We start from the raw sequence: 23560 nt of genomic DNA on the forward strand, positions 1-23560 counted from the left end.
CGACACGCTCATGCCTCAGACCATGCCCCTTTCACCAATTAAACTCGTCACTCGGTTGACGAAAGCCATGTGCGCTCCACTCCATCGTCCGTAGACAGTCGTGCGCACCATAAGCGAGTCGCTCAAAGGCCAATGCGGGTCTTGCGCCAGTGTCTCCTCTTGGCGTTGTATCTGCGCATTGCCATGTCAGTCTCTCACTGCCATGATCCCGAAGAGTGTGCGCATTTCACAACGCACCTGATGGTGTTGCCAGTCCTCAACCGAATCCACTGCGGGATCGGACGGTTCTGCTTCTGCGCCTTCGCGAGCTTCTGCTTCGTGCGGAACGACTTGTGGGACTGTTACTCTACTGTCAGTGATGCCCCATAAAGAGTGCTGGTAAAGTTAACATACCGGCATCTTAGCGGTTGTTGTGCCTGCAATGCGTGACTGAATGCAGGCTGGCGTCGCTGTGATGTCGAATTTGGAGGTCGAAGATTGCTCGGCGCACGCGGCTTGGCGCTCGGAAAATTCATGGCCGTGCCTGCTTAGTCATGCTGCCTCGACACGTTTTCCCGATGTGAACCTTTCCATCACACGTCTGTCGTTGTCGAAATTCCACATAGCTTGGCGCAACCTTCTTCACGCAAGACATGAGCGCATGGCAGCACAGCGAGCATTTAGCATGTTGCGCCCTGGCCAGCGTTATGAGATGGTGATCGCAAAAGCAAAGGCGTACTGGTGACCATTCCTGGTCAAAATGGGATAGAGCAGCAACAGATCTGGCAGTCAACCCCTCGTGCACCGAGAACTGAGCCGGGATGGTGATGCGAGTGCCGTACTTACTGCTATCCACTCGAGAGCGCAATTGGAGAGTAGAGCAGTCAGTGTAGCACACAGCATCTTCGCTTCCGACTCTCATTTCGGGATCGTGACATCTCCTTCTAAGGCGATAGGGCACACACACTTATCGACATCTACCTTTTGCACACTGCTCCCTATCCGGATGTTTCGATTATACCACACCGGCGCCACAATAGCTGCTGATACGCAGGCTTACCATTTTGGGAAGAGGATGACAACTTGGATATTACTATCCCGATGCCATCTATGGACTGGATGATTGGAGCAGAAACACTTTCTTACCTGTACAAGGATTGTAGGTAAATAATCAGAGCCATCTGTTTTCTTGCACCTTAATGTCATACCGTACTTAAGCCCTCACTTTCTCTTGTTGCAGCCTCAATTTCACCAACCAAAAGTCGCACAACTTCACAGTAGGACAGCACACAAACACTCACCACACCACCCAACAAATCATCCATCAGTATGGGCTGCATCAAGACGATATTGGCACTCTTCACCACCGCTACCCTCCTCACCGCGCTGCCATTCCACCCTGTCACCCGCGATGGTGGCCTTTCCTGCGACACAATTTGCATGCGTCGCCTGATCTACGAGGTAGCTTACGCCTCAAGTGCTGGTGGCGTTGAGCTTGTTGCGGACGCTTACGGGTCAACTTCCTGGTGTCTGTCGGACGACAACGACTGGTGCCCTCCCGCCGTAGATGCCGTTGTTAGCAATATCGTCGCAGCGGTTGTTGCCAACGCCTCCTCGCCCTCCGAGCAAGATGGGCCGGAGCAACTCGTCAAGACTCTGGCTGACACCAGCAACCGTGCGGCCGTGCTTGCCATGTCCTGGGCAACCCAAGTGCTCAACAACAGCGTAGGTGGTGAGCCCGAGACTGCGGTGAAGTACACCATCTACCACCTCAGTGAGCACGTGTCGTCAGACGTCAACGCCGCAGCACTTAGCGGCGCACTTCAGGCTAACCAGCCGCCTGCACTTGTGAGCAGAGAAATCATGCAGAGCGCGGTAGCACGCCGCGACGACTCGGAGCACAAGAAAGCCATCATCATCGGCACCACCGTTCCACTTGCTGTGCTTGGTCCGTTTCTGGGTGGAGCTGCAGCTACCAACGTCTTCGACGCTCAGAATACACCTTTCTACAACCGCATCCTCACCGGCCTTCAAGCCGACAATGTCCTCGACTCTTCTCACTGGCTACGCTACATGCTCGGCAACGTCGGACAGCAGATCAAGCATTCAGCTTCTACGGTCAAACAGAGCTACGTCGATTGGATACACCGCTTGAGCGGACCATCACTCGACGAGATCACCTTCCGCAACACTCAGCAGAATGCCTACTCCACGAGCCAACAGTTTGCAGACTCCATGCCGCAGGCTGCAGAAGCGACCGAGGCTACCGAAGCCAACCAGTACTTCCGCACCGAAGCCTTCGATCCCGGTAATGGCGTTCTAGAACAAGCCACGCTCCAAGATGCCAGCGAGTTGCTCGAAAGCGGAAGCCAGTACTGGAGGGATCAGACTACACCGCTGCGGAACAGCGGACTCAGGCCGTATCGTGTGATGAATGCTGACGGGCTGCCGAGAGAGTTTCGCATGAAGGATGGTATGACGCTAAGGGAAGCGCGCATTGCCAAAGGCAGAGAAGGGATGAGGACCAGGTACTGGGAACGGCCGGATGACGTGATCTCGTGGCAGGATCCAAGAACGTTGACCCCGATTCATGAAACTGCGTGGCAGCAACTCGGAGAGGGCAGCCAGCGGGTGCTGACGGAGGGTAGCGAAGCGGTGCTTGACAGTCTTGGCCAGCCTGTTATCGGCACTCAAGGCGCGGAGGGTGTGCCAGTCGAATTGAACACGTTAGAGCCTGTCGTGTCCGATGCGGCGTCGATCCGATCGACCGTGTCGTTTGGTCTGAGAGACTCCGAGGGCAGGCCGGTAGATGGTCTCTCCAGACATGTTACGTTCAACAGAAATGATCCGCCATCGGATATCCTGCGTCAGCTGCAGCAGGGAACGACCGAGCAGCAGCCGCTTTCAAACCCTCCTCCGCCAGACGCTCCCCCACCAGAGGTACCTCCTGCAGCGGCGGCGCCAGCAGAGGCGCCGCCAGCAGAGGTGCCACCTGCAGCAGCAGCTCAAGACGAAGCTATTCCTGCCGCTGCACCGCCCGACGTGGGCAACCCGAGCAGCATGTCGATGATCGAAGCGACTCCGTCCGCATATGCAACGACAGCGATGGCAACCACAACGGCACTTACAACGATAGAGCCGGCTTCGCCAACCACCGAGCCCGCCAGTGACGCGACCATGCCACCCATAATAGCTTCAAGCTCGACGGAGTCCCCAATAATGTCCAGCAGCACATCTACATCGACAAGCAAGCCAACCCCAAGTAACAACTCCAAATCCCCCCCAGCGCCTGCGCATATGCCGGACCTGCCGTACGAGTGCACGGACCTATTCTTCTACCAGCACTGCAACATCGGAAGTCACTGTGACAAGCCTGCTTACTGTGATTCGTACTTCCCGGGTGGCGCGGGGATCACTAGGAGGGAAAGGGAAAGGTGGGAGGTCGCGCACATGCACGCAGCAGTGCAGGCGGGAGTGTGATAGATACGTGCGTCAGTTTTTCCAACACTTGCAAGGTAGGCATGTTAGAATAGGCTTTTGTGAGCGGGCCTCATCACGACATTCAGTTGTGAGGCCAAGTTCAGAGCGTGCCCATAGCTATTATCACTTTGTAGCCTTCGTGTTGACACATTCAGATTGTTACTCCATCCTTTTCGGAGACGCAACTCTTTAGATGGTCACTAGGCTTACAGAGCATTCTATCTTATCCGCATGACAGCATGTTATCATCCTCCCCAATCTCAATGAGCAGGGCCGTTAAAACTTATCAGGGAGGACGGTATAGTGCGTGGCTTTGAGCGGCACAACAAGAACATACTGGAGGTGAGCGCGGTGGACATCAGTCTGGTCTATTTGTTGAGCACGCCAGATACTTATCGACAGAAGGACTGAGGATCTGAAAAGAGACATCGGTGTTCGCGCGGCATAGCATTATCATCAACGGCATTAACTAAGCGGTGCGGCCAAGCATCGACTTCATTATTGTAGGCTCAACATTTCTGTCGAGCGTTGCCATTACCAACCCCTACGTTCCATTGCCCTTCACCCACCTCATCCTTCTCCCAGCAGCCTCCCTACTCCTTCCTAACGCTGCGACGAGCCCTAATAGTCTCATCGGCAGTAGCCCCATTCATGACCATAGCCAGAACATTCAAGCCACCAAAGACCACCAAGAACGCGCCCTCCATCCCCAACGACGCGACCATATTCGTCAGCGCCACATTCGCAAGCTTGATCTCTCCATGAGCACTCCAGAACTGGATACAAGTATTCGTCAACTGCACCAACAGACTCAACCCAACGAAGCCCGAGGCGATGAGAGGAAGCGGCTGGAACCACTCCGGACTCCAGGCGATGAAGGGCGCGGCGTCGCGGTCGATGGTCTTCACGAGGAGGTAGCCGACGAAGCAGGCGCCGAAGCCGACGACGAGGGCGGCGAGGAGGAAGTAGAGTGTTTCGTTGAAGGCTTGGCCGGCGACTTTGAGGGACTCGCCAATGAGGTCTTCGGGGGCGCTGACGCCGAGAGCCATGTTTGCCGTTGTTGGTAACGATCGAATTGGTGTGTGTGTAAAGATCGTTGAGGTCGGACCCGGTGAACGCGAGTGTAAGGGGCGAAGTAGTGGGATGCTTTTGTGTGGTATGTGGTTGCATTGGGGCGCTGGGCTTACGATTGTTCTCGCTCCGGCTTGTTGATTGCCCGGTTGCAGTATGCTTCTCCTTGCGTCAGCGAAACGACGTATTGCTTCGTTTGCGGACATCGAAGGTGCCGAACAATACCATTAGCATCTCTCAACGGGAATCCAGGCTACCAACGCTGTTTCTGGGACCGCCATCCGTCTATACCTGCTGCATATGCGTTAAGCCAGCAGCCACCGCGCTCTGACGAAAAATGCCACTTGCGCTCCAGCATTCGCCGTTCACAGGGAAGCTGAGTCCGTCCACGGGGAAGCTGAGTCATTAGGATAGTCTTTGGATGGTCATTGCTTAGCCTGCCTCTCCGCCCAACTAACCCACCGTCTAACACACTCGTTCACGGCCCTGACACCCTTCTGACTCGCCTCAACCTCAAACCACTCCCGATGCTCCTTTCCACACGCTTTACACCTTCGCTTGACCTGTTGTGTCCTCAACTCCAGATGAATCAGCCGCTCGACTCGCTTCACATACGGCACCTTTCTAAGCACGTCACAACTCTTCCCAAGCTGTGACAGGTCCGGGTAAAGGCTCTCGCGTCTGTCGCCGACTGGTGACGCCTGCGGAGATGAAGATACATACGGATACCATCGGACCAGGTTCAAAGCGTACCCGCATTGCCGCTGCCACTGGTTCATGCGACGCGTGACATTGTTCGCACGGCCAATCTTAAGCATGATCGTCTTCTTGCCCGAGGTCTCGGGTTCGGATCCAGAGAACGAGAACTCGGTTACGACATCGCTGATGCGACGCTCGTGACCTGGCCGTTGCCGAGGTGGTGTGAGTAATGAGCGTGCTGTATCCTCGGAAGGTGTAGCTTTGGACTGCGGTGTGAGCCAGAAGATGTAGATGTAGCCTTCCTCGTCGTGCGGGCTAATCGGCTTAATGAGCTCGGCAAGTAAGGCGGATGTAGTGGCTGGCGAGAGATGAGACGGAATAGAAGACAAGAGTTGAGCTGTCTGTCCGTCGCTCGAGGGTCGGTGTTGAGCACCCGAGCGGGTGTCTGCGCTCCCATCGTTGTCGAGATTTGTCATCTTTGCGTTGGAGGCATGCTGTGCCGCTGAAGGTCGTCTTTCCTCCCTCCGAGTCGACTGCGGCATTGGGACTGCCGTCTCTGGCGGACGATTCTGCTGGACGCGCTTCCGATGTCGCACGATCTCGACGTAGTCATCGTTTCCGCTCGCCACACAGCAAAATGATGCCCAGAAACCCGGCTTCTTCGTCTTCCGTCTCGGCAATGCAGGCTGGAGATTGTCAGACCCTACTGCGTGCAACTTCTCAGAGCTGGCGAAGTCACGCATCTCGGTCCTTCTAGGTGGTTTCGGATTGTTGGTCCGGTGGGCCTTCGATTCGGTTGCGGATAGGTCGTTCAGCCCTAAGCTTTGCACCATCGTATCGATGCTACTCCTCTCCTTCAACGAGTAGAGCTCAACGCTTCGCTTCTTGCCCACCCTCCCGCCATCACTTCGCCTTTCCTCCTTCTCTGACCTAACGTGTGCTTGATCCTTGTGCTGCCAGCAATAGAAATCTGCTTCCCGCACCAAGCCGTCTTCTTGCACGATGGCGACCACACCAGTCAGTGCTTCAGACTTCCGCCGACCACTCAAAGGAGAAGACTTGGGCGATGCTAACGCGCGGCGACATGGTCTACCAGAAGAGGTGATGCCTTTGCAAGTGGTGGATGGGTTCTTCGAGTCATTGCGGCCCAGAAGAGCTTCGGGGGTATGGGGGACAGTGGGCATTGCGGCTTGGAAGACGTAAGAGTGTGATAGGTAGGAAATGGTACTTTACCTCGATATCAAGTCTACATGGTGGGGGCATTGCTGCCTTGGATGTAAGCAAGGGTGTGACGTGGTCGTAAGCGTTAAAGTCCAGAGTCGGATCCATTCAAGGTGTGAGGGAGGCTTGCAGTGGCTGGCGCGGGCATGCGCCACCCTTCCAGCTGCATGCACTGTGCTGTGTGCTGAGGCGACTCCTTCTGCTCCGTACATGTACATATACCATACATAGTATTGTGCAATGATGATAGGAAGGCCGAAATGTGTGAAGCTGGAGCTGTGATCATGGATCTTTGTACTCATCGTACAACTGCAGGCTGTAACATATCCGTCTCGACATAAGATCCGTCGAACAATTGGCTCTCGAGGCGCGGACGCTAGCGGCTGGCTGCATGACGGCACCCAGTGCGTTGCTTCGAATCAAATAATCTGCTCCCTTCGCTCCTTCCTCGACCTCGCTCTTTCCTTGTACAAATTGGCGCTTTTCCTGACTTCACTCCTTCTCTGCCATTGCTCTTTCCTGCTTCGCAACTGTCCTGTGATCTCTGGGGCAAGCTCTTCGCCAGCGCATGCTGCACGGTTTAACACTACAGATATGCTACGGCTACCATTATCGAAATGTCCGCCAGCACCACCATTCGAATGGTTCACGCGAACTGCTTCGCCGTGGGGCGCAAAACCCTTGAGGCTCCTAAACCGAAGGTCTCCCACGACGCTTTCTCCATTCGCTTCGTTCTATGTTTAACTCTGACTCCGATTCTTGCCCTGGGATACATGAGCGTTCTCGCGCAATGAAAGATTTGTGGGCATGACCGATTATGCGAGGTCGCTGAGAGCGTGCTGTTGTACGGCGCAGCATGCTACAAATTGCGGCACAAGCTCATCAGTCCGCTTGGTACGTGAGATCAGCTTTTCTCTTGTATGTTTATCGATCAGTCAAGAGTGTCAATCAGATTGAACGTATGGATTCCGCGGGACGACGTTCACGACAACCCTAGCCTTGCACCACAAGATCTTCTTCTGCCGCTTCTGACGGAAGTCAAAACCGCCAGCCATCAGACCTCCACCAGACAAGCTGAGTCGACGGAGCCGAAGCCAGCCTAGATTCTGTCAGCTCCAAAGTACGTTACGGGTACTACAACAACTTACTGCAACGCCTCCCTCCTCGCTGCCTGAACCTTTCGTGCGCAACAGGTAGCCTGCCTCGAAGTTCTCAACGATGTCTCGTTCGCCGTCTTTCTCGCCGTTCTTCCACAAACAAGCGCCGTAAATGCCCAGCTCGCAGATAACACCCCCCTCTTGCATCTCTCCATTGCGGAAGATGACATTGCTCTGCGCGGGCGGCTCAATCATCTCCATTAGGATATGTGCGGGCCACTGCAGCTCTGGCAGGCCATTCAGGAAGCCTGGGATCGCCTTACGATACACATTGTTTCCACCGCCTTCACGCTGTGGCTTCAACACGTATCGCACCGCTGTTTCCGGGTTGGTAGCCAAGTTACGTGCTTCTTGGCCTGCTTCGCTCTTGTCAAGCGGGTAGATGGGCGCGAAAGTCTTCAAGACTGCGGCTGCCTGAGCATCGTCAGGCAGAAAGCGCTTGAGGTGCGGTGAATGTGGCGTCGCAAGCACTTGCTGCACCTTCTTGGTGCCTGCCAGCTGTGTCAAGATCGAAGGGCACTTGATTGCGGCACTTCGCTCGATCTGCAACCGACCGTCCCAGTCTCTTTGGCTTTGGTATTCAGCAGGTGAGTATCCGGCTCGGAAGTAGACCAAAGACACCTCAAATGGTTTGTTTGGCGCATGTGGTGGAAGGTATAGCAGCTTACGGTTCGCGTCGAGCTTGGTGTCATCCAGCACTCTACCAAAGGGTAGGCGAAATGTTCGTACACCATGGTTGTTGTTCAGAGCATACTCCAGGTGCCGCTGATCGAAGACGTTGCGCTCTGGATCCTGCACAAGGAAGATAACGCATGTTTCTATGTCGGACTCAGGAGGTCCATAAGCCTGATGAGCTACTGCCATACCACGAGCAAGCTGCGGCACTGAACTACTTTGCGGGAGTGCAGCTTCGTTGACGATCGATGAGATGGTGTCCGGATACGCATCGATCGAAAGCAGATGTTTGTGTAATGCAGAGACTTGGCTTGACAGACCACCGAAGGAAGAAGCGATCGTGTTGAACTCCACCTGCTTCACAGCCGGGCTAGGACTGGTATCTGCGGGATCTACGTGGACCATGTAGTCGGATCGGAAGAGGCCAAGTTGAAGCGGCTAGAAGCATATTAGCTACCAAACCCACAGTCGTTCATTCGCTTGATCGAAAGAGCAATGTTACCTGCACATAGCCTTCTGACTTGGTACTCGTGTATACCTTCCATAGCTGTGCAATGAAGTCGTCAATATCCACTAGCCTGAAGCATCCGCGTTAGTCCTCACGCTTCAATGCCGAGTATGAAGTAAACTCTTGGCTGTGGGGAGATACTGTTCTAAGGAGAGACATGTGACAGGTAGCGGTATGTGCAAAGCAAAGAGACCTACAGGCATACCTACTCTTCGACAATGCCCTTCAGCCAACCTTCATCGCTGGCTATGGCAGAGTAAAGCTCATTGTACGCTTTCGCAACGGATTTTGCCTGCTCGAAGCACACCCTTGGGAACAGACTAGGGAACAGTGTGACCGGTGCAGTCGTTGCTAACGCACCCAATGGGTTGTGCTCTTCCGGTACGTATGCTGGAGGTGGTCGAACAGCCAGGCCGTGGGCTATTGACCAGTCCTTCAGGTTGGCAAGCAAATATTTGTTTTGCTCGTCGTTGAGCCCGGGCGGATACTCTGGATACATTGTCGTTATCATTTCGACATTGCAGTGTCGTATACGCTTCGTGCAAGATTTATCTCAAGCCGCTGACAAACGCTTGAACCTCACCTCACCCGGAGGTCGGGCCGAACAGTCCAAACATTCCGACTTCTAGGATCTCGAAGGCGGCGACTGAAGACAAGCGCGTGCTATATGAAAGTTCTCTTCGAGACAGCACATCTGACTCTGGCCATCACCAAGAAGCTGATTGAAAGAAAGGAACTCGAATCACCATCATGCCCCCCCTGACTCCTCCGCCAATCCCAGCCTTGAAAGTGCGGTCCAAGCAGCGAAACGTTTCTTCACGAACAATACACTTTTACTGCCGATTGTAAGGATTCTATCCAGATCTTATAGCCGACAGGTCGCCGGACCATGATCCAGAGCTGTACGTTACGGAAAGGTTACCTCCGGTCAAGGCGGAGCCACAAAGAAGATCTGCTCGCAGTCGTGACAAGGCGCCTGAAAGGCAGACATCGATCAGACGGCTAAGTTTCCGCTTGGCTCGCAGCGTGCAGGCTCATAAGATCTGTTCGCGGTACTGTTCTGTCACAGCTACCACTTGGTGCTGAGGCAGTAACATCCTGCGACGTGGACCGATCCACGACTTCAGCCACTGAGTAGAGGCTGAGTGCGGTGCCGGAACTGTCAATCACAACTCCATTGCCTCCGTTCAGCGGTGTATAGGCCGTCACAAAGCTTAGTGAAGGTGAGAACCTTCTCTGCGAAGGTCACGTGGACCGCGTGCTAGCGCGATATGCCCCACTTTTCTTGTGTTTCTGCCTAACAGCATCACTCTCGACACATCCAACACGCACAACGACTTTGCTACAACATACGGCCGCATTGTCGAGCTCGACCACAACTATCCGTGCGGACTGACATGGTTTGAATAGTCATCCAACAACATGGATTCGGACCCATGGACGTGGAACGTGAGCGACGTACAGCTATTCTTCCTTCAAGATGCGGTAAAGCTCGCATCCGACAGAGTGAGTGGCCAACTTCCGCCGGCGAACCATTTCGTGCAAAAGCTGGCCGACTGCGAGGTTGACGGGGCTTCATTGCTAGACGGCATTGACACCGTCTGTCTGCGTGATGAATTCGGCATCACCTCCATCCGTGTGCGCAGCACTGTCATGCACTGCATACGCAAGCTGCAGCATATCTCACCGGCCTATAGCGCTCGGCATGGCAATCATCGGCCACGAACGCCACTCTCGCTACTCAGCACACCACTGCTTACCTCAAGCGCGCAACTTCCTCTGCAGTCTACAGAAAACCGACCTCCAAGCGAGCAAGTTCCGGAGAAGGCGTCGCTGGATGAGCCCGCCCCTAAGCGTCGCAGACTAGATCTCTCCCTACTTCAGCAAGCACATGCCTCGCCTCCTACACAGACGAGCTTGCCAGTGCGGATACCTGTCCATCAAGGCGAGTATTTGCCAGATGCGGTATTGTCCGTTGATGAGGTCTTCTACGGCAAGACAGCTCTAGGGCAAGAAGTGAATTTGGTGCCGCGCCGCGCTGGTTTGATCTCGAACTCCGATGATCCGGAGACAGATTTTCAGATTGTACCGCACATGGTACAGGCTGGCCAAGCGGCTTTCGTCCATGCGCGTATGCGCCACCTCTTTGGCCATCTCTCTGGCGGCCGTCGCCTGCGTGGCCCGGAAACGAAAGAGTTGATCAGGCGAGGCCAACTTGCTCTTGCAGTTATGCCGTACCCTCAGAGACTCAATGCCAAGGCACGGTCTGCAACAGTTTTCCAAGCCGGACTAGATGATGCACTAATAGCGAAGAGAGAACACTCAGCTTTCCTGGATTCTGGGTATGTAGAAGCCGGCATTGAGCAGCAGTCTGATGGCGGAGAATGGGACTTCCTACTCGACAAATACAAACACCAGAAATCTGACAAGCTTATGCCGGCAACTGGCGACTCTGAAACGGTCCAGACAGTGGACGAGTCGACCGCTAGTGGAGCCGGCGAAGGAATGGCGTCAGAAGTAGATGATGACGGCCTGGATCGTAACCGTATCCTCGAGATCCTAGACCAGCGAGTGGGAGATCATGTAGCACACTGGCAGCAGACCAAGCTGCCTGTCCTTGAGGAGCGGCGTGCTTGGCAGATATGGCGGAGAATGAAAGGCAGCAAACTGCTACGTGCCAATTTTATCAACAGCGCCTACAACCAGATCGACTATTATGATCGGCGTCTTGAGAAGCTCAAGCATGAACTTGTGTTGCAGGAGTGGACGGACGACACAGCTCTCTCGAAGGCTTTTGGCAACCTTGAGCCCACGATAGAGGACCGAGAGGAGAAGAAGTGGATGTTATCAGTCTGGCAGAGACGACAAGCGCCAGCACATGTGGTGCGCCACACAAGCAGTCATGCACAGCCTGCGCTACCAACACCAACAGCTGGCAACCCTGCAGGTGCTTTCTTCCATGTGCATCCCGATGACAGGATGTCAATATCTCCAGCGCCGGAAAATCTGGCCAGTGATCCGGAGAAAGACGGCGATTTTCATGCCCCCCCGGTAAGCCCACTGCAAGCCGCTCATGACAAAGACCTCGACTTTGACGCTTCTGATGAGATGTCGCCCAACGGACCTGGTCCGGATGATGACTTCATCGCGGCCTCTGAGCATGAAGACAGCTCATTTAACCAGCGGAGCGATGGCGATCCGATGGGGTTAACCACATCCACGACGCTTGGTCCGTCCAGCTTTACCCAAGCTCATGTATCAGTCACGGAAACAGAGTCTGATGCCCACAAGCTCGCAATGTCTGACACCGACCTGCCTTCGCCTTCCACCTTCATTACGCCAAGACCCAAGAAAGAGTCCGTAACACCAAACCGCAGGTCGCAGGGTATGCGAAGCGAGCACCTCGTGATATCATTGATCTCATCGGACTCCGCAGACACTCCCGCTACTAAGCGCAAGCGGGGCCGTCCCCTGGGCTCGAAGAAGACAAAGTCAGCGTGGGACAAGACACGGCCGGAGGATCACAGCGCGTTGGAGGTCGATGAGTGGGACATTGAGAGTGTCCTAAAGGCACAAGACCGCAAGCGCCTGCTCATCAAGCTTCTGCGAGATGCCGGGGTGGAGAAGCGGCATTCGATACAAAAGCAGATCATGATCGATCAACTGGGGTTTGTGCAGCACCTGCGCCACACTATTAAGGGTCTGCGCGACAGCCCCAGTCCCAACATCGACTCAGAGGATAACGCTGAAGCAATCACACGCTTCTGCGCATGGATGGCTTTGGTATGGTTCACATTGGAGCCTGAGTGTCTCCACCCTACGGCTAACTTACGCAGACACTGGCAGGATCTCCTTGACGATCGCAGAGGCCAGATTGACATGTTTGTCAGCATGCTGAAGGAGATCATCAAGCTGAGGAATCAGCCGCTGTTCAACCAGCTCCGGAAGGACGGGCCGCAGAGTAACACCACGGGTAATGCTTCCAATGCTATTCCCGTGGCCTCCGACACGGACGACGCGAACTCAGCAAATCCACACAGGAAGAAGCGCAAGAGGAAGGTCGCAGAGAACCAGCTTGCCACCAAGAAGCAGATGAATGAAGTTGCAAGTCACCGGAAATGGCGCGAAGCATTGTCGCAGGAGGCGGGTAACTCGTCTCAAATTGCGGCCCTCCCTTACAGTGACCCATCCAAGTCTGACATCACGATCAACCCTGTACGCAAGCTGGGGTTCGCGCCCATCCACATTCACCCACATATTGCGAGATCTATGAAGGATTATCAGATCAACGGCGTCCGCTTCCTTTGGAAGGCAATATCATTCTCGGACTGTGATGAAGACGACTCGCGACAGGGTGCGATCCTCGCTCACACGATGGGTCTCGGTAAGACGATGCAATCCATTGCGTTACTCGTAGCAGTCAAGGAAGCATCAGAGTCCGACAATGAAGCGATTACGAGACAGCTTCCACCTCACTTGCGGAGCGAGAGTTTCCGTGACCAGCGCCAGCTGCGCATGCTCATTCTCTGCCCGCCCACCTTGATCCGTAACTGGCAGCGAGAGCTTGATCAATGGGCTCCCGAGGCGCTCGGCAACATCTTCACTGTGGAGCGTGGTAAGAAGGAGGCCCGGATTGAGGAGATGAACACCTGGTACAGAGTTGGCGGCGTGCTGCTGATCGGCTACGCTAAGTTCCGTGACTTTGTTTTACGAAAGGGAAGGAAAGGTATCGACGTTGATGGCGCCCAACTCGACAAGGTCTTGCTCGACGGACCTGAGGTTGTGATTGCGGACGAGGTTCACAACATCAAGAATCGTACCTCAGACATCGCCGTTGCCGCAAACCGGTTCAAGACCGAAACTCGCATAGGGCTGTCTGGAACCCCCATGTCCAACAATGTCGTCGAGATATATGCGCTAGTGTCGTGGGCCTGCCCAGGCTATCTCTCCGAACCTACCGAATTCCAAGCTAATTACGTCGAGCCAATCGAGGCAGGGTTATACGAGGACAGCAGCGCATATGAAGTCCGCAAGATGAAGAAGAAGCTGTTTGTCCTGCACCACCGCATCGCTCCGAAAGTCGATCGCCAGGATATCACAGCATTGCGTGGCTCGCTCAAGCCAAAGATGGAATTCGTAATCACCGTTCCCTTGACTGCAGTCCAGAGTGCGATCTACAAGCGCTATGTCGGTGCCCTACTTGGCGACAGCAAGAACGCCAAAGCCAGCCAGGTCACAATCTTTGGCTGGCTAAACCTCTTGATGCTGCTAACAAACCATCCTGCAGCTTTTCGGAAGAAGCTTCTCACGCCGGTACCACCGAAGAAAGCGAAGAAAGGAAAGGATGCTGCTCTTGCTGAACCGTCGCCTGGAGACAGTGGTGTCACTACCCCAGCTCTACCGGAAGACTCCACTGCTGATCAGGTCCTGGACGTGGAAGCAGTCAGTGCTCCATTCGAAGAGGATCTTTTTGCGCTTGGCTTTACTGAAGCTGTTGTCAAGGCCATCTTGGGCGATATTGATGATGCAATTGATCCCGCGCACTCCGCCAAGATGTCAATTCTCCTCGGCATTTTACGACTTTCGGTGAAGTGCGGCGACAAGGTTCTCATCTTCTCAGGCTCGATACCAACCATACGCTTCGTTGAAGAGCTGCTCTCCAGCAACAACGTTGCTCATGGTACCATTGATGGCTCGGTGCCCGCGGACACGCGCATAGAGCTCATAGAGAAGTTTCACCGCCATGCCTTCGACGTTCTCATCATCTCCACCCGTGCCGGCGGAGTTGGCCTCAATATCCAGGGCGCCAATCGTGTGGTCTTACTTGACTTCGGCTTCAACCCCACATGGGAAGAGCAAGCCATAGGACGTGCATACCGACTCGGTCAGACTAAGCCAGTCTTTGTGTACAGATTCGTAGCTGGTGGCACCTTCGAGACGAACCTTTACAACACGCAGCTCTTTAAGACGTCACTCTCGCACCGTGTAGTAGACAAGAAGAACTCCCGGCGCAATGCCAAGCGTAGCGACACCCGTCAGTATCTCTACCCACCTCAGCCGGTAGACCAGGAGGAACTCGCACAGTGGGTGGGCAAGGATCCGGCAGTGCTTGATGTGTTGCTCAAGCGGCACGTCGACGATGGAGAAGACGTGCTGATTCGCAAGATCTTGACGATGGAGACTCTGCAGGCGGAAGCGCAAGAGGAGCCGCTTAATGAGGAAGAGACGGCGGAGGTCAACGAAGAGATAAGGCTGGGACCTATCAGAGGTCGCACGGCGGCACTGGCTGCTAGTCTAGGCACGAATGTGTCCAATGGCTTCCCTTCCACGGCTCTACCCAATGGACCACGCCCGTCGCCTACGTTCGGTCAACCGCGCCTGCCGGTGGCGTTGAAGATCGGCCAGCCGGCAGCCACGCAGTTTGCACGATCACCAGCATCGACGCAGCAGCAGCAGCAGGCACATGGATTTGTATATCCGCATGCACCCGCTTCAACGGCACCCGCAGCACGGCGACCGTTCACGGTGCAGCAGGCTTCGCCGAGCGGAGCACCGGCGTTTCAGCCTCTGGCAGATCCCTCCCTGTCCTCTTAACATACGCAGAGGAGGGATAAACAATGGTCGCTGGGTGCCCGATGCGCCTCCGGACTGAGCGCAGCACTCTCACAGCAGCAGACGCTGGTTTGTGCCATCTGCAAGCAGCAGGTTTGGTAGCACGTCCTGAATAGCTGGCATCTCCACGCAGCGTACCACCCGGTCAGCCTTTGCCGTCTGCCTCTTAGTACGCAGGAGCGCGAGCTTGACGCCCGAGCATGCTGGAAATGAGAAACCGAGATAATGGGAGATGAATTATGAGGCGCTTTGAGACTTTGCATTTGCGGGCTAGCATCTTGGGACATTCAATGTACATCAGCTACTCTGTTCGCCCGCTGCTTGCAGCCGGGAGTCTAGAAGAGGATGGCCACGCTGCTTTTAGCATGAGATACCCCTATTGCAGGCATGCTTTACGTTTTTGCTTTAGTACACAAATATACCCGTCATTATCGACCTCGTCATGCTCCTGGTCGCCGCTCACGATGCCGCTTCCCGGCCAACATTCAGCCTCGCCATCGGTCCGTGACCATGCTCACCCAACGCTTTAGGTTGAAACGGCTTCCGCTTCTCCCCTTCCGCTTGGTCATCCTTCTCAGGCTGACTAGCAGCTGACGCGTTCGGCTTCTGATTCTCACCCTTCGCCTTGTTGTTAGCAAATGCCTGCACCTTCTTCGGGCCCAGTGCCTGCACATCCTTATCCGGATGCAGACTCCCATCCTCCGGCGCCATCTTCGCCAACACCAACTCCGCCACTTCCTCCCCTTCCCGATCCTTCCTCCAACTCTCAAACTGATCCCACCACCACCCATGCGTCACCCCATCTTTCCCCTTGAACCCCGCGATGCCATCCGCACCAACCCGACTCGCCCACGGCTTGTCAACGATGTAGTGCAGACACACCACTTCCTCATCCCGCCACATATCCTGATGGATATACCGCATGGTCTTGAGAGCATTATACTGCCACCCCAACCCCTTCCACCGATTCTGGAACAAATCCGCGAGGAAGTCTTGGTCGGGGAATTTGTAGCTGCGCAATTTATCCGTCGTGTTGAAGAAATGTAACATCTCCTCCCACAACCGTTCGGAAGGGTGATAAAGGAACATACCACTGTTCAGCAAATGATACGTCCCCCTACTCTCCGGCGTCGGCTGCGTCGGTTCCGTTAACGCGCGTGGATGCGTTAGAGGCGTGTACGCGCAGTTCTCCACGTTCCAGTCCGAAGGTGCCCAGGGGTCGGAGTCGAGGTTACACACACAGGCGTGGTTTGCCGCGATCCAATCGCTTGGTAAGTCTGCAGCCTGATCGAAGATGGAGTCCATATTTGAGTTGAAGATGGAAATATCGGCGTCCAAGTAACAAACGGCATCATACCCGAATGCCTGGAAGACGCGGAGTTTCGTCCAGGTGTCGATGAAGCGTTCGGCGATGTAGACGTGCTCGCCTTCGCCTTCGCGCTGGGGCGGGAGGAGGAGTTCGCAGGGCTGGAGGATGAGGTTTGTCTTGGGGGCTTCCAGTTCCATTGCTTTGATGGCCGATGCTTCTAGGGAGGAGGGGTAGAAGACGAGTAATGGGTATTGTGAGCCATGTTTGCGGAGGGTGTCGGCGAGGATGATGACGCCGGGGAGGTAGGAGGAGCGGGTAATTAGGGTCGTGTAGGCGTATTTCTTCTTGGTTTGTGAAGTCGCCATGACGATTGACGGAATGGCCCTAAGATGGGTGGTGCTTGGTTCGGCCTTGATAGTCTGTCGACTTGAGTACGTCCTCGGTTCTTCTCTTGGTCTCTTCTTCTCCTTGCAAAGAAGGAGCTTGGGAGCAGAGTCTTTCGAGTGTCTGGCAAAGTCCTTATTGACGAGTGTTTTGATGGACCAGGCGAGCAATTACACACTTCTTCACCTTGGAACTACTATGACGATTAAGTGGCCTCTGCGTACACTGTCAATGAAAGTTGCCCGTCCACTTCCGACCGCTTGAGCACGGCGTCAATCAAATGATCAGTGAATCTTCGAACGTGCATATGTAGCCACATGTGAATACTGCGTGATGGAGGGGTGGCGGAAATTCGAGCGTGGGTAGCGATTGATCGCCCGCCATGGATTTCGGAGGCATGACTGCTCGATGTGACATACAGTGATTATTGGCAGCGGCACATATTGACTGAAAGTTACACTGAAGACGTGAGGCATAGCAGTAGCCAGAATATTATGCTGGAACCGGCATTGCACGGCCAATGCCATGTCTGACTTAATACCACCGGAGTGGTTGAGCTAACGTTCTATGGCTCGTCACGGTGCCCAGCCCAAAAACATATACTACATTACGCTTCCTCCATCCCTACCTTACAACACACAAACCAACCCACCTTACAAATACAACCCCTCCGGCTCCCCCTCACTCTTGGTCTTAAGCACGCTCTCCCTCGCCTTCCGGAAATCTTCCATATTCACCCTCATCCTGCGCTCCCTCAGCGCCATCAGACCCGCCTCACTACATATCGCCCGAATATCTGCTCCACTCAGATCATCCTTGGCGACAATCATCTCCTCCAAGTCCACATCCTGCGCCAAACTCATCTTGCTCGTGTGCAGATTAAAGATCTTGCGTTTGGTGATTTGGTCCGGGTTCTCGAATAGGATTTTGCGGTCGATACGGCCTGGACGGATGAGAGCCGGGTCGAGGGTTTCGATCTTGTTCGTCGCCATAATAACTTTCACGTCGCCGCGGTCGTCGAAGCCGTCGAGTTGGTTGAGGAGTTCGAGCATGGTTCTCTGAATTTCGCGTTCGCCGCCTGAAGTGGACTCGTAACGCTTCGTGCCTATGGCGTCGATTTCGTCGATGAAAACGATGGAGGGTGCGTGCTCGGCGGCGACTTGGAAGAGTTGGCGGACCAGTCTCGGACCGTCACCGAGGTACTTTTGGATGAGCTCTGAGCCGACGATGCGGAGGAAAGTGGCGGAGGTTTGGTTCGCGACGGCTTTGGCTAGGAGAGTTTTGCCGGTGCCTGGCGCGCCGTAGAGGATGACACCCTTCGGCGGTTTGATGCCCATCTCTTCGTAGAGTTCTGGGTGCAGTAGGGGCAGTTCGACGGCTTCGCGCACTTCTTGGATTTGCTGTTCCAGCCCGCCTATGTCAGCGTAGGATTCTGTCGGCGCTTTGTCGAGCTTCATGACGGAGACGAGGGGGTCGGCATCGTCGGTTAGGACTCCCACTACGGAGACGGATTTGTGGTGGAGCAGGATGCTGGCGCCGGGTTCGAGAAGGTCTTTGTCGACAAAGGACATGATGGAGACGTAGTATTCGGGTCCCGTGGCGGAGGAGACGATGGCGTGGTCGTCGTCGATTAGTTCTTCGAGGTTGCCAACGCCCATGGGCGAGCCGCGCATGTCATCCACCCGGCTGCGCTCATCGGCGTTGCGGTCGAGGGCGTCGCTGTCGCCACCGGCGGTCGCAGGGGCCTTGTCGTTGGCCGCTTTGGCTTTGCGGATGCGCTCTTGGTTCTCGACGAACTCTTCTTCGAGCAGGAGGTGATCATGGACGCGCTGCATGCGGAGGTAACGGAGCTTACAGCGGGCGGTGGGATAGACGGTGGGGAGTTTGGCCGCGGCATTAGGCCCGGCTGCCTTCTTCTTTCTCCGCCCGATGCGCGTGGTGGGTTGTGGTGGCGGCTCGTACTTGGGCTTGTCCTTCTTGTCTCCCTTCTTGTCCTTGTTATCGCCACCCGGTGCGCCTGGAGGTCCGCCGGGCCCGCCGAGGCCGGACTGGTTCTGACCCTACGAAATGTGTTAGTTGAGTGTGAAGGGCAGAGTGTTGGCTATGGAGACATACCATCGCTGCCCCTTCCTACTCTTCCGGTGGTGGTGGTCTTAGCCCCTGCTTCAGTGTTGGAGGTGGTGCAGTCACTACCGAGTGAGTGGCAGTATGGGGGTGGTGATGATGGAGGTGAGGCGGGAAAGTTGTTGATATGAGTGTTGGTGCGGCGATGGTGGATGCGAGATGCCTTTCAAGGTGGAAGCTTGTCACGTCAGCACCACGCGAGCATACTTGATGCCTAAGGCAACGAACCGAGGTGGTCTCGAAGGTGCATCACACAAGCATCAACTGCTACCAACTTGAATACTCCAGTCCCTGCACCACACCACCACCGCCCCTCCCTGGCTACAGCTGAAGCCATAGCTACTCCGCTGCTTACGAAGCCCACCACACCGCCTGCTCCTGACAACACCGCTGTCTCACGTGAGCCGACCAGCGAGCTCCAGCGTACAAAGGCTGCGACACCAGCCACCACGAAGCTGTCCATACCACATCCTCTGGCCCCATTACGAGGCTGAGACTCCGCCAATATCACACTACATGTGATCGACCCGCACTTTGCCGCTACGAAGAGTGAGCCTCTACCGGGGCAGCCACTCCAACAACCACAGCCCCTCCACCGCTCCCACCTAACCTTCCTTCCCACTTCCGGTTGCTATAGCACTACGCCAACATGGCCACCGCCAACCGCAACCGCCGCCTCCAAAAAGAGATCGCCGACGTCCACAAAGACACCCACTCCGGCATCACCCTCACCTCCCCCACCGGCTCCCCCGAAATAACAGACTTCACCCGCTTCAAAGGCCACTTCGTTGGGCCCCCGGACACCCCCTACGAAAACGGACACTACGAAGTCGACATCCGCATCACCCCGGAATACCCTTTCAAACCGCCCGAGATGAAATTCATCACCCGCATCTGGCATCCCAATATCAGCTCGCAAACAGGGGCGATATGTCTGGACACCTTAAAATCGGCCTGGAGTCCCGTGTTGACGCTCAAGAGCGCGTTGATCAGTATCCAGAGTTTGCTATCAAGTCCGGAGCCGAAAGATCCGCAGGATGCGGAGGTGGCGTCTATGCTACTCACGCGACCGGAGGAGTTCGCGCACGTGGCGCGGGAGTGGGCGATACGGTATGCGGATGCTCCCCGACCTGGTCCCGGGTCGGGCAAGACCGGGGGTGGGAGTAGTGGGGACGTCAGCGGAGGAGGGGAAGGAGACGTGGCGCGAGAGAAGGAGAGGCGGAGGCAGGAGGAGAGGGAGAAGAAGAAAGCCGAAGAGAGAAGGCGGAGGGAGGCGTATCGGGGGTATAATCCTGCCATGGTGGAGAGGTTTGTGGGGATGGGTTTTGCGGTTGAGCAGGTCGTCGCTGCGTTTGAGTATGTGGGGTTGGACAAGAATGGAGGGGAGGAGTATGAGATGGAGGAGGAGTATATTGGGGATGTCACGGCGAGGTTGTTTGGGGAGATGTGATTGCCATCACCCTCACCTTCACCCTCACCTCGACGTGACTCGAAGATTGTTGTGTGGGAGACGGAGGAGAACATACCTCGTATGTCAACAGTCGACGGAGATCAAAGAGTGTGCGATTCGGCGACGCGGCTCGCCGTTCGGGAGTTTGCTTGCTTGCTTGCTTGCAGATATTAGCGAAGCACCAAGCGCTTACGGCGCGGAAGGTGACGATGTTGGAACGATATGAACGAGATACGGCATACATATGCTCGGCCGGCCATCGTGGCATGTTCGAACGGATGGTAGAAGCACAATACCTCAGTCTGCACTCTATTCTGTCTTCCTTCGAGAGTTTAGCTGTAGCGTCTTCGTGATCTCCCTGTCGTGGTCCTTGATAGGTGAGCTCGCGAGCGGCTGCGAAGCGTTTAGCCTTAGTCAAGGGCGACATGAAGGTGACCTTGAAACATGGCGTGACTCACTGGGTCATAGCTCGTAAAGGCTTCCCGTGGTGGAACCCAACGCGTACGATATGTTACTGACTACGACGCTTAGCAAGCATCGAAATGGTTGACCTGCGTTCCCACTAGTACTCGTCCGTTCATCTACCCCCCCACAAGACTCGTCCGACCAGACTGGGGAAGTCCGGAGGCACCAGGTCAACGGACAAAGGGATTCAGCACCATCACCTTCAAGACACCACGTCAGACACCACCCCCCCTACCATTCCAGCTCAACCAAAACGTTACCGTCAGGTTCAAGGCCGGTTATGATCCAGCTATCTAAAACACTTTCTTACTAGCCTCAGAAACCCCGAGTTCCCTCCCCGGAAGACTCATGCTCTGCATCTCAACACACCTCACCGCCGTTTGTGCCGTGCTTCACGCCTGCTTCCTGGCGAGCCCTAAGGCCATCTTCCGCAGAGTCGCTCACGTCAGCGCCTCCCGCAAGGATACTGGCATGGTCTTTCTTCGATATGAGTATGTGTCGATGTACGAGTTCTGCCTTCCGGATAAGGGTCACCTTCTCGTTGGCGAATCGTTGGATGGCCACCCGGGACGGCGTAAATCGTCGACTGCTCAACAATGTGCACGTTGGCTTTCGTTTGAAGAGGTGTTGGTGTACGCCGGCTTCGGGTTGGCGTTGGCATTGATGACGATGTTGTGTGAGATGGGTAACGCGCCGAGGCTTTTGACGGGGGAAACGTTGTTCGACGGGAGGAATAGCAGCAATGCCCCGAAGCCCATGCCGAAGGATGACTACTTTCCAGGAAGAGCATCAGAATCGATCATGAGGTGGTGCCACGGCCGAGGAGTCCGAGATCGTACATGCTTCAGTTGATAAGCTTCCCATAAAACGGCACGCCAATCTGCGTGAGCAACACCCTCGCATCCCGATCCGTCGACGCGGACGTATGGATGAAGATATGGCAACCGGGGATCATCTTCGGCGGGTACCTGAAAACATCCACGTCAGTTTCGTTCAAACGCTCAGCAGCCCCAGGGCTGCATCCATCATCTCCTTCGCACAGCTTGAAGAAACTTACATGTCATAATTCACCTCCACCTCCGGAAACAGCGCCACCTCCTCCGCCTTCAACCCCAACGCAACATTCCCACTACTATCCCCCGAACTCCCCTTCACCCCGGGCCAATCCTTGATCTTCGGCATGACCACATCGACCAATTTCCCGATGAAATGATACATAGCCTCGCCACTCAACTCACACGTAAGACTGAGATACTGTCCCGCTTGAATGCCGAAGCTGGCGGCGGATTTCTCGACTTTATGCGCCGTCGCTCGCACACCGGTGATGGATTGCAGGACCATACTCGCGACGTGGAGGTGTGCGACGTCGTCTGTCGCAGCTTTGACCATGGTGTGCACCGTCACTTTCTCCAGTTTCGGCACGTTGCGGAAGGTAATCGGTTTCCGCAACAGCCGCAACACATCGCCGCCTCTCGGCCCACGAGGGGGTCGGTTCTTGAAGTAGGGTGAGTCTCCTATCCAGCTCCGGAGTCGCTCTCCTTTGACCGGCGCGCTGAAGCCGGGCGGGAAGTGGGTGTAGGTCATGGTCATGTAGTCCGGGGCGAAGGTTTCGTGGTACGTTTGTTCGAGACGGGGGAGGGAGAAGGGGCCGGGAACGAAGAGGCGGGAGGATGGGTCGGATTCCGGGGGGGGTTGGTGCGGGTGGAGGGGCCCGCGGTAGTAGCGCGGGGGTTTGTATTGGTATCTGTGAGTAGTGTTAGTGAGGAGGTTCTGCGGGAGGTGGGTGTGGAGGTGTGGCTTGCCTGCTTCGCGGGAGTCTTCTACTGTGTCGTTCATTGCGTCTCCGTGCCACGCCGGCAGGATCGTAGCGTTCAATGTCTTTCTCGGACGGTCGTGCTGCTAAGCTGGTCGTCTCGAGCTCGTCCGTCTCCTGTACCGCGGCAGCATCCGCTGGTAAGGCGTATCGTCGACATTGCTGCGTCCAGAGGGAGGGAGACAGATGTGGTGCTGATCTGAAGCGTTTGAGAAAGGCTGTGGTGACTTCGGAGAGCGCCATGGCTGAGATGGTGGTTGATGGGGAAGAATTATTGGATGCACGCGATCACTTTCGTTGTTGCGGGAATGTCTTGACTCGGGCGATGCGGCCGATTCTGCGGCCGGTGCTGGCCGATCTTGCGCCGCATATGGAACGCTCGGACGCTGCATGACATTCAATCTGCAGATGCGGACAAAGACATAACGTGACTGTACTTCCTCCGACCTCTGAACCCTCCACGGAGGCGAACACTGCCTCGACGTGACACATGACGACCATTACACATCTTCTCGGCGGTGACGACGATGTCGTTGACTCGCGGCGGCGGAGGAACGCGCGGGCGAGGACGCGGTAGCGGACCAGCTGCGCAGCGTGGAGCAAGAGGCGCATC

General features: G+C 55.4%; 12 protein-coding genes across 12 annotated transcripts; 5 read left to right on the top strand and 7 right to left on the bottom strand.

Annotated features, from left to right (window-relative positions):
* Positions 1–122: 122 nt before the first annotated feature.
* BAUCODRAFT_147112 (uncharacterized protein) lies at positions 123–399 on the bottom strand (the record flags this gene model as incomplete). Its single annotated transcript, XM_007677358.1, has 3 exons — positions 123–171; positions 238–338; positions 394–399. The coding sequence occupies 3 exons, from the start codon at positions 397–399 to the stop codon at positions 123–125; spliced, it is 156 nt and encodes a 51-aa protein (XP_007675548.1).
* A 706-nt stretch (positions 400–1105) lies between these two features.
* BAUCODRAFT_432655 (uncharacterized protein) lies at positions 1106–3690 on the top strand. The gene is made up of 2 exons (XM_007677359.1): positions 1106–2870; positions 3036–3690. The coding sequence occupies exons 1-2, from the start codon at positions 1309–1311 to the stop codon at positions 3457–3459; spliced, it is 1986 nt and encodes a 661-aa protein (XP_007675549.1). The 5' UTR covers positions 1106–1308; the 3' UTR covers positions 3460–3690.
* A 134-nt stretch (positions 3691–3824) lies between these two features.
* BAUCODRAFT_432663 (uncharacterized protein) lies at positions 3825–4845 on the bottom strand. The gene has a single exon (XM_007677360.1). The coding sequence runs from the start codon at positions 4734–4736 to the stop codon at positions 4053–4055; it is 684 nt and encodes a 227-aa protein (XP_007675550.1). The 5' UTR covers positions 4737–4845; the 3' UTR covers positions 3825–4052.
* Positions 4846–4955: 110 nt separating this feature from the next.
* BAUCODRAFT_68253 (uncharacterized protein) lies at positions 4956–6413 on the bottom strand (the record flags this gene model as incomplete). Its single annotated transcript, XM_007677228.1, has 2 exons — positions 4956–5626; positions 5795–6413. 2 exons carry the CDS (start codon positions 6411–6413, stop codon positions 4956–4958), a joined length of 1290 nt encoding a protein of 429 aa, XP_007675418.1.
* Positions 6414–7067: 654 nt separating this feature from the next.
* Positions 7068–7244, top strand: BAUCODRAFT_121460 (uncharacterized protein; the record flags this gene model as incomplete). Its single annotated transcript, XM_007677361.1, has 1 exon — positions 7068–7244. The coding sequence occupies one exon, from the start codon at positions 7068–7070 to the stop codon at positions 7242–7244; it is 177 nt and encodes a 58-aa protein (XP_007675551.1).
* A 189-nt stretch (positions 7245–7433) lies between these two features.
* Positions 7434–9382, bottom strand: BAUCODRAFT_432785 (uncharacterized protein). The gene is made up of 3 exons (XM_007677362.1): positions 9000–9382; positions 8785–8860; positions 7434–8720 (listed from the first exon to the last, which is right to left on the bottom strand). The coding sequence occupies exons 1-3, from the start codon at positions 9299–9301 to the stop codon at positions 7560–7562; spliced, it is 1539 nt and encodes a 512-aa protein (XP_007675552.1). The 5' UTR covers positions 9302–9382; the 3' UTR covers positions 7434–7559.
* A 3500-nt stretch (positions 9383–12882) lies between these two features.
* On the top strand, positions 12883–15384 carry BAUCODRAFT_68867 (uncharacterized protein; the record flags this gene model as incomplete). Its single annotated transcript, XM_007677281.1, has 2 exons — positions 12883–14153; positions 14238–15384. The coding sequence occupies 2 exons, from the start codon at positions 12883–12885 to the stop codon at positions 15382–15384; spliced, it is 2418 nt and encodes an 805-aa protein (XP_007675471.1).
* Positions 15385–16122: 738 nt separating this feature from the next.
* BAUCODRAFT_46275 (glycosyltransferase family 8 protein) lies at positions 16123–17052 on the bottom strand (the record flags this gene model as incomplete). The annotated part of the gene is made up of 1 exon (XM_007677152.1): positions 16123–17052. A coding segment is annotated over one exon (930 nt), but the record flags the coding sequence as incomplete, so codon positions are not given.
* A 548-nt stretch (positions 17053–17600) lies between these two features.
* On the bottom strand, positions 17601–19265 carry BAUCODRAFT_32672 (uncharacterized protein). The gene is made up of 2 exons (XM_007676966.1): positions 19211–19265; positions 17601–19155 (listed from the first exon to the last, which is right to left on the bottom strand). The coding sequence occupies exons 1-2, from the start codon at positions 19211–19213 to the stop codon at positions 17749–17751; spliced, it is 1410 nt and encodes a 469-aa protein (XP_007675156.1). The 5' UTR covers positions 19214–19265; the 3' UTR covers positions 17601–17748.
* A 603-nt stretch (positions 19266–19868) lies between these two features.
* Positions 19869–20669, top strand: BAUCODRAFT_68486 (uncharacterized protein; the record flags this gene model as incomplete). Its single annotated transcript, XM_007677247.1, has 2 exons — positions 19869–20382; positions 20428–20669. The coding sequence occupies 2 exons, from the start codon at positions 19869–19871 to the stop codon at positions 20667–20669; spliced, it is 756 nt and encodes a 251-aa protein (XP_007675437.1).
* Positions 20670–21482: 813 nt separating this feature from the next.
* BAUCODRAFT_23342 (uncharacterized protein) lies at positions 21483–21986 on the top strand (the record flags this gene model as incomplete). Its single annotated transcript, XM_007676919.1, has 1 exon — positions 21483–21986. One exon carries the CDS (start codon positions 21483–21485, stop codon positions 21984–21986), a length of 504 nt encoding a protein of 167 aa, XP_007675109.1.
* BAUCODRAFT_121465 (uncharacterized protein) lies at positions 21979–23190 on the bottom strand (the record flags this gene model as incomplete). The annotated part of the gene is made up of 3 exons (XM_007677363.1): positions 21979–22102; positions 22192–22878; positions 22937–23190. 3 exons carry the CDS (start codon positions 23188–23190, stop codon positions 21979–21981), a joined length of 1065 nt encoding a protein of 354 aa, XP_007675553.1.
* Positions 23191–23560: the final 370 nt, after the last annotated feature.

Source organism: Baudoinia panamericana (assembly GCF_000338955.1).
Source record: "Baudoinia panamericana UAMH 10762 unplaced genomic scaffold BAUCOscaffold_5, whole genome shotgun sequence".
Lineage (NCBI taxonomy): Eukaryota > Fungi > Ascomycota > Dothideomycetes > Mycosphaerellales > Teratosphaeriaceae > Baudoinia > Baudoinia panamericana.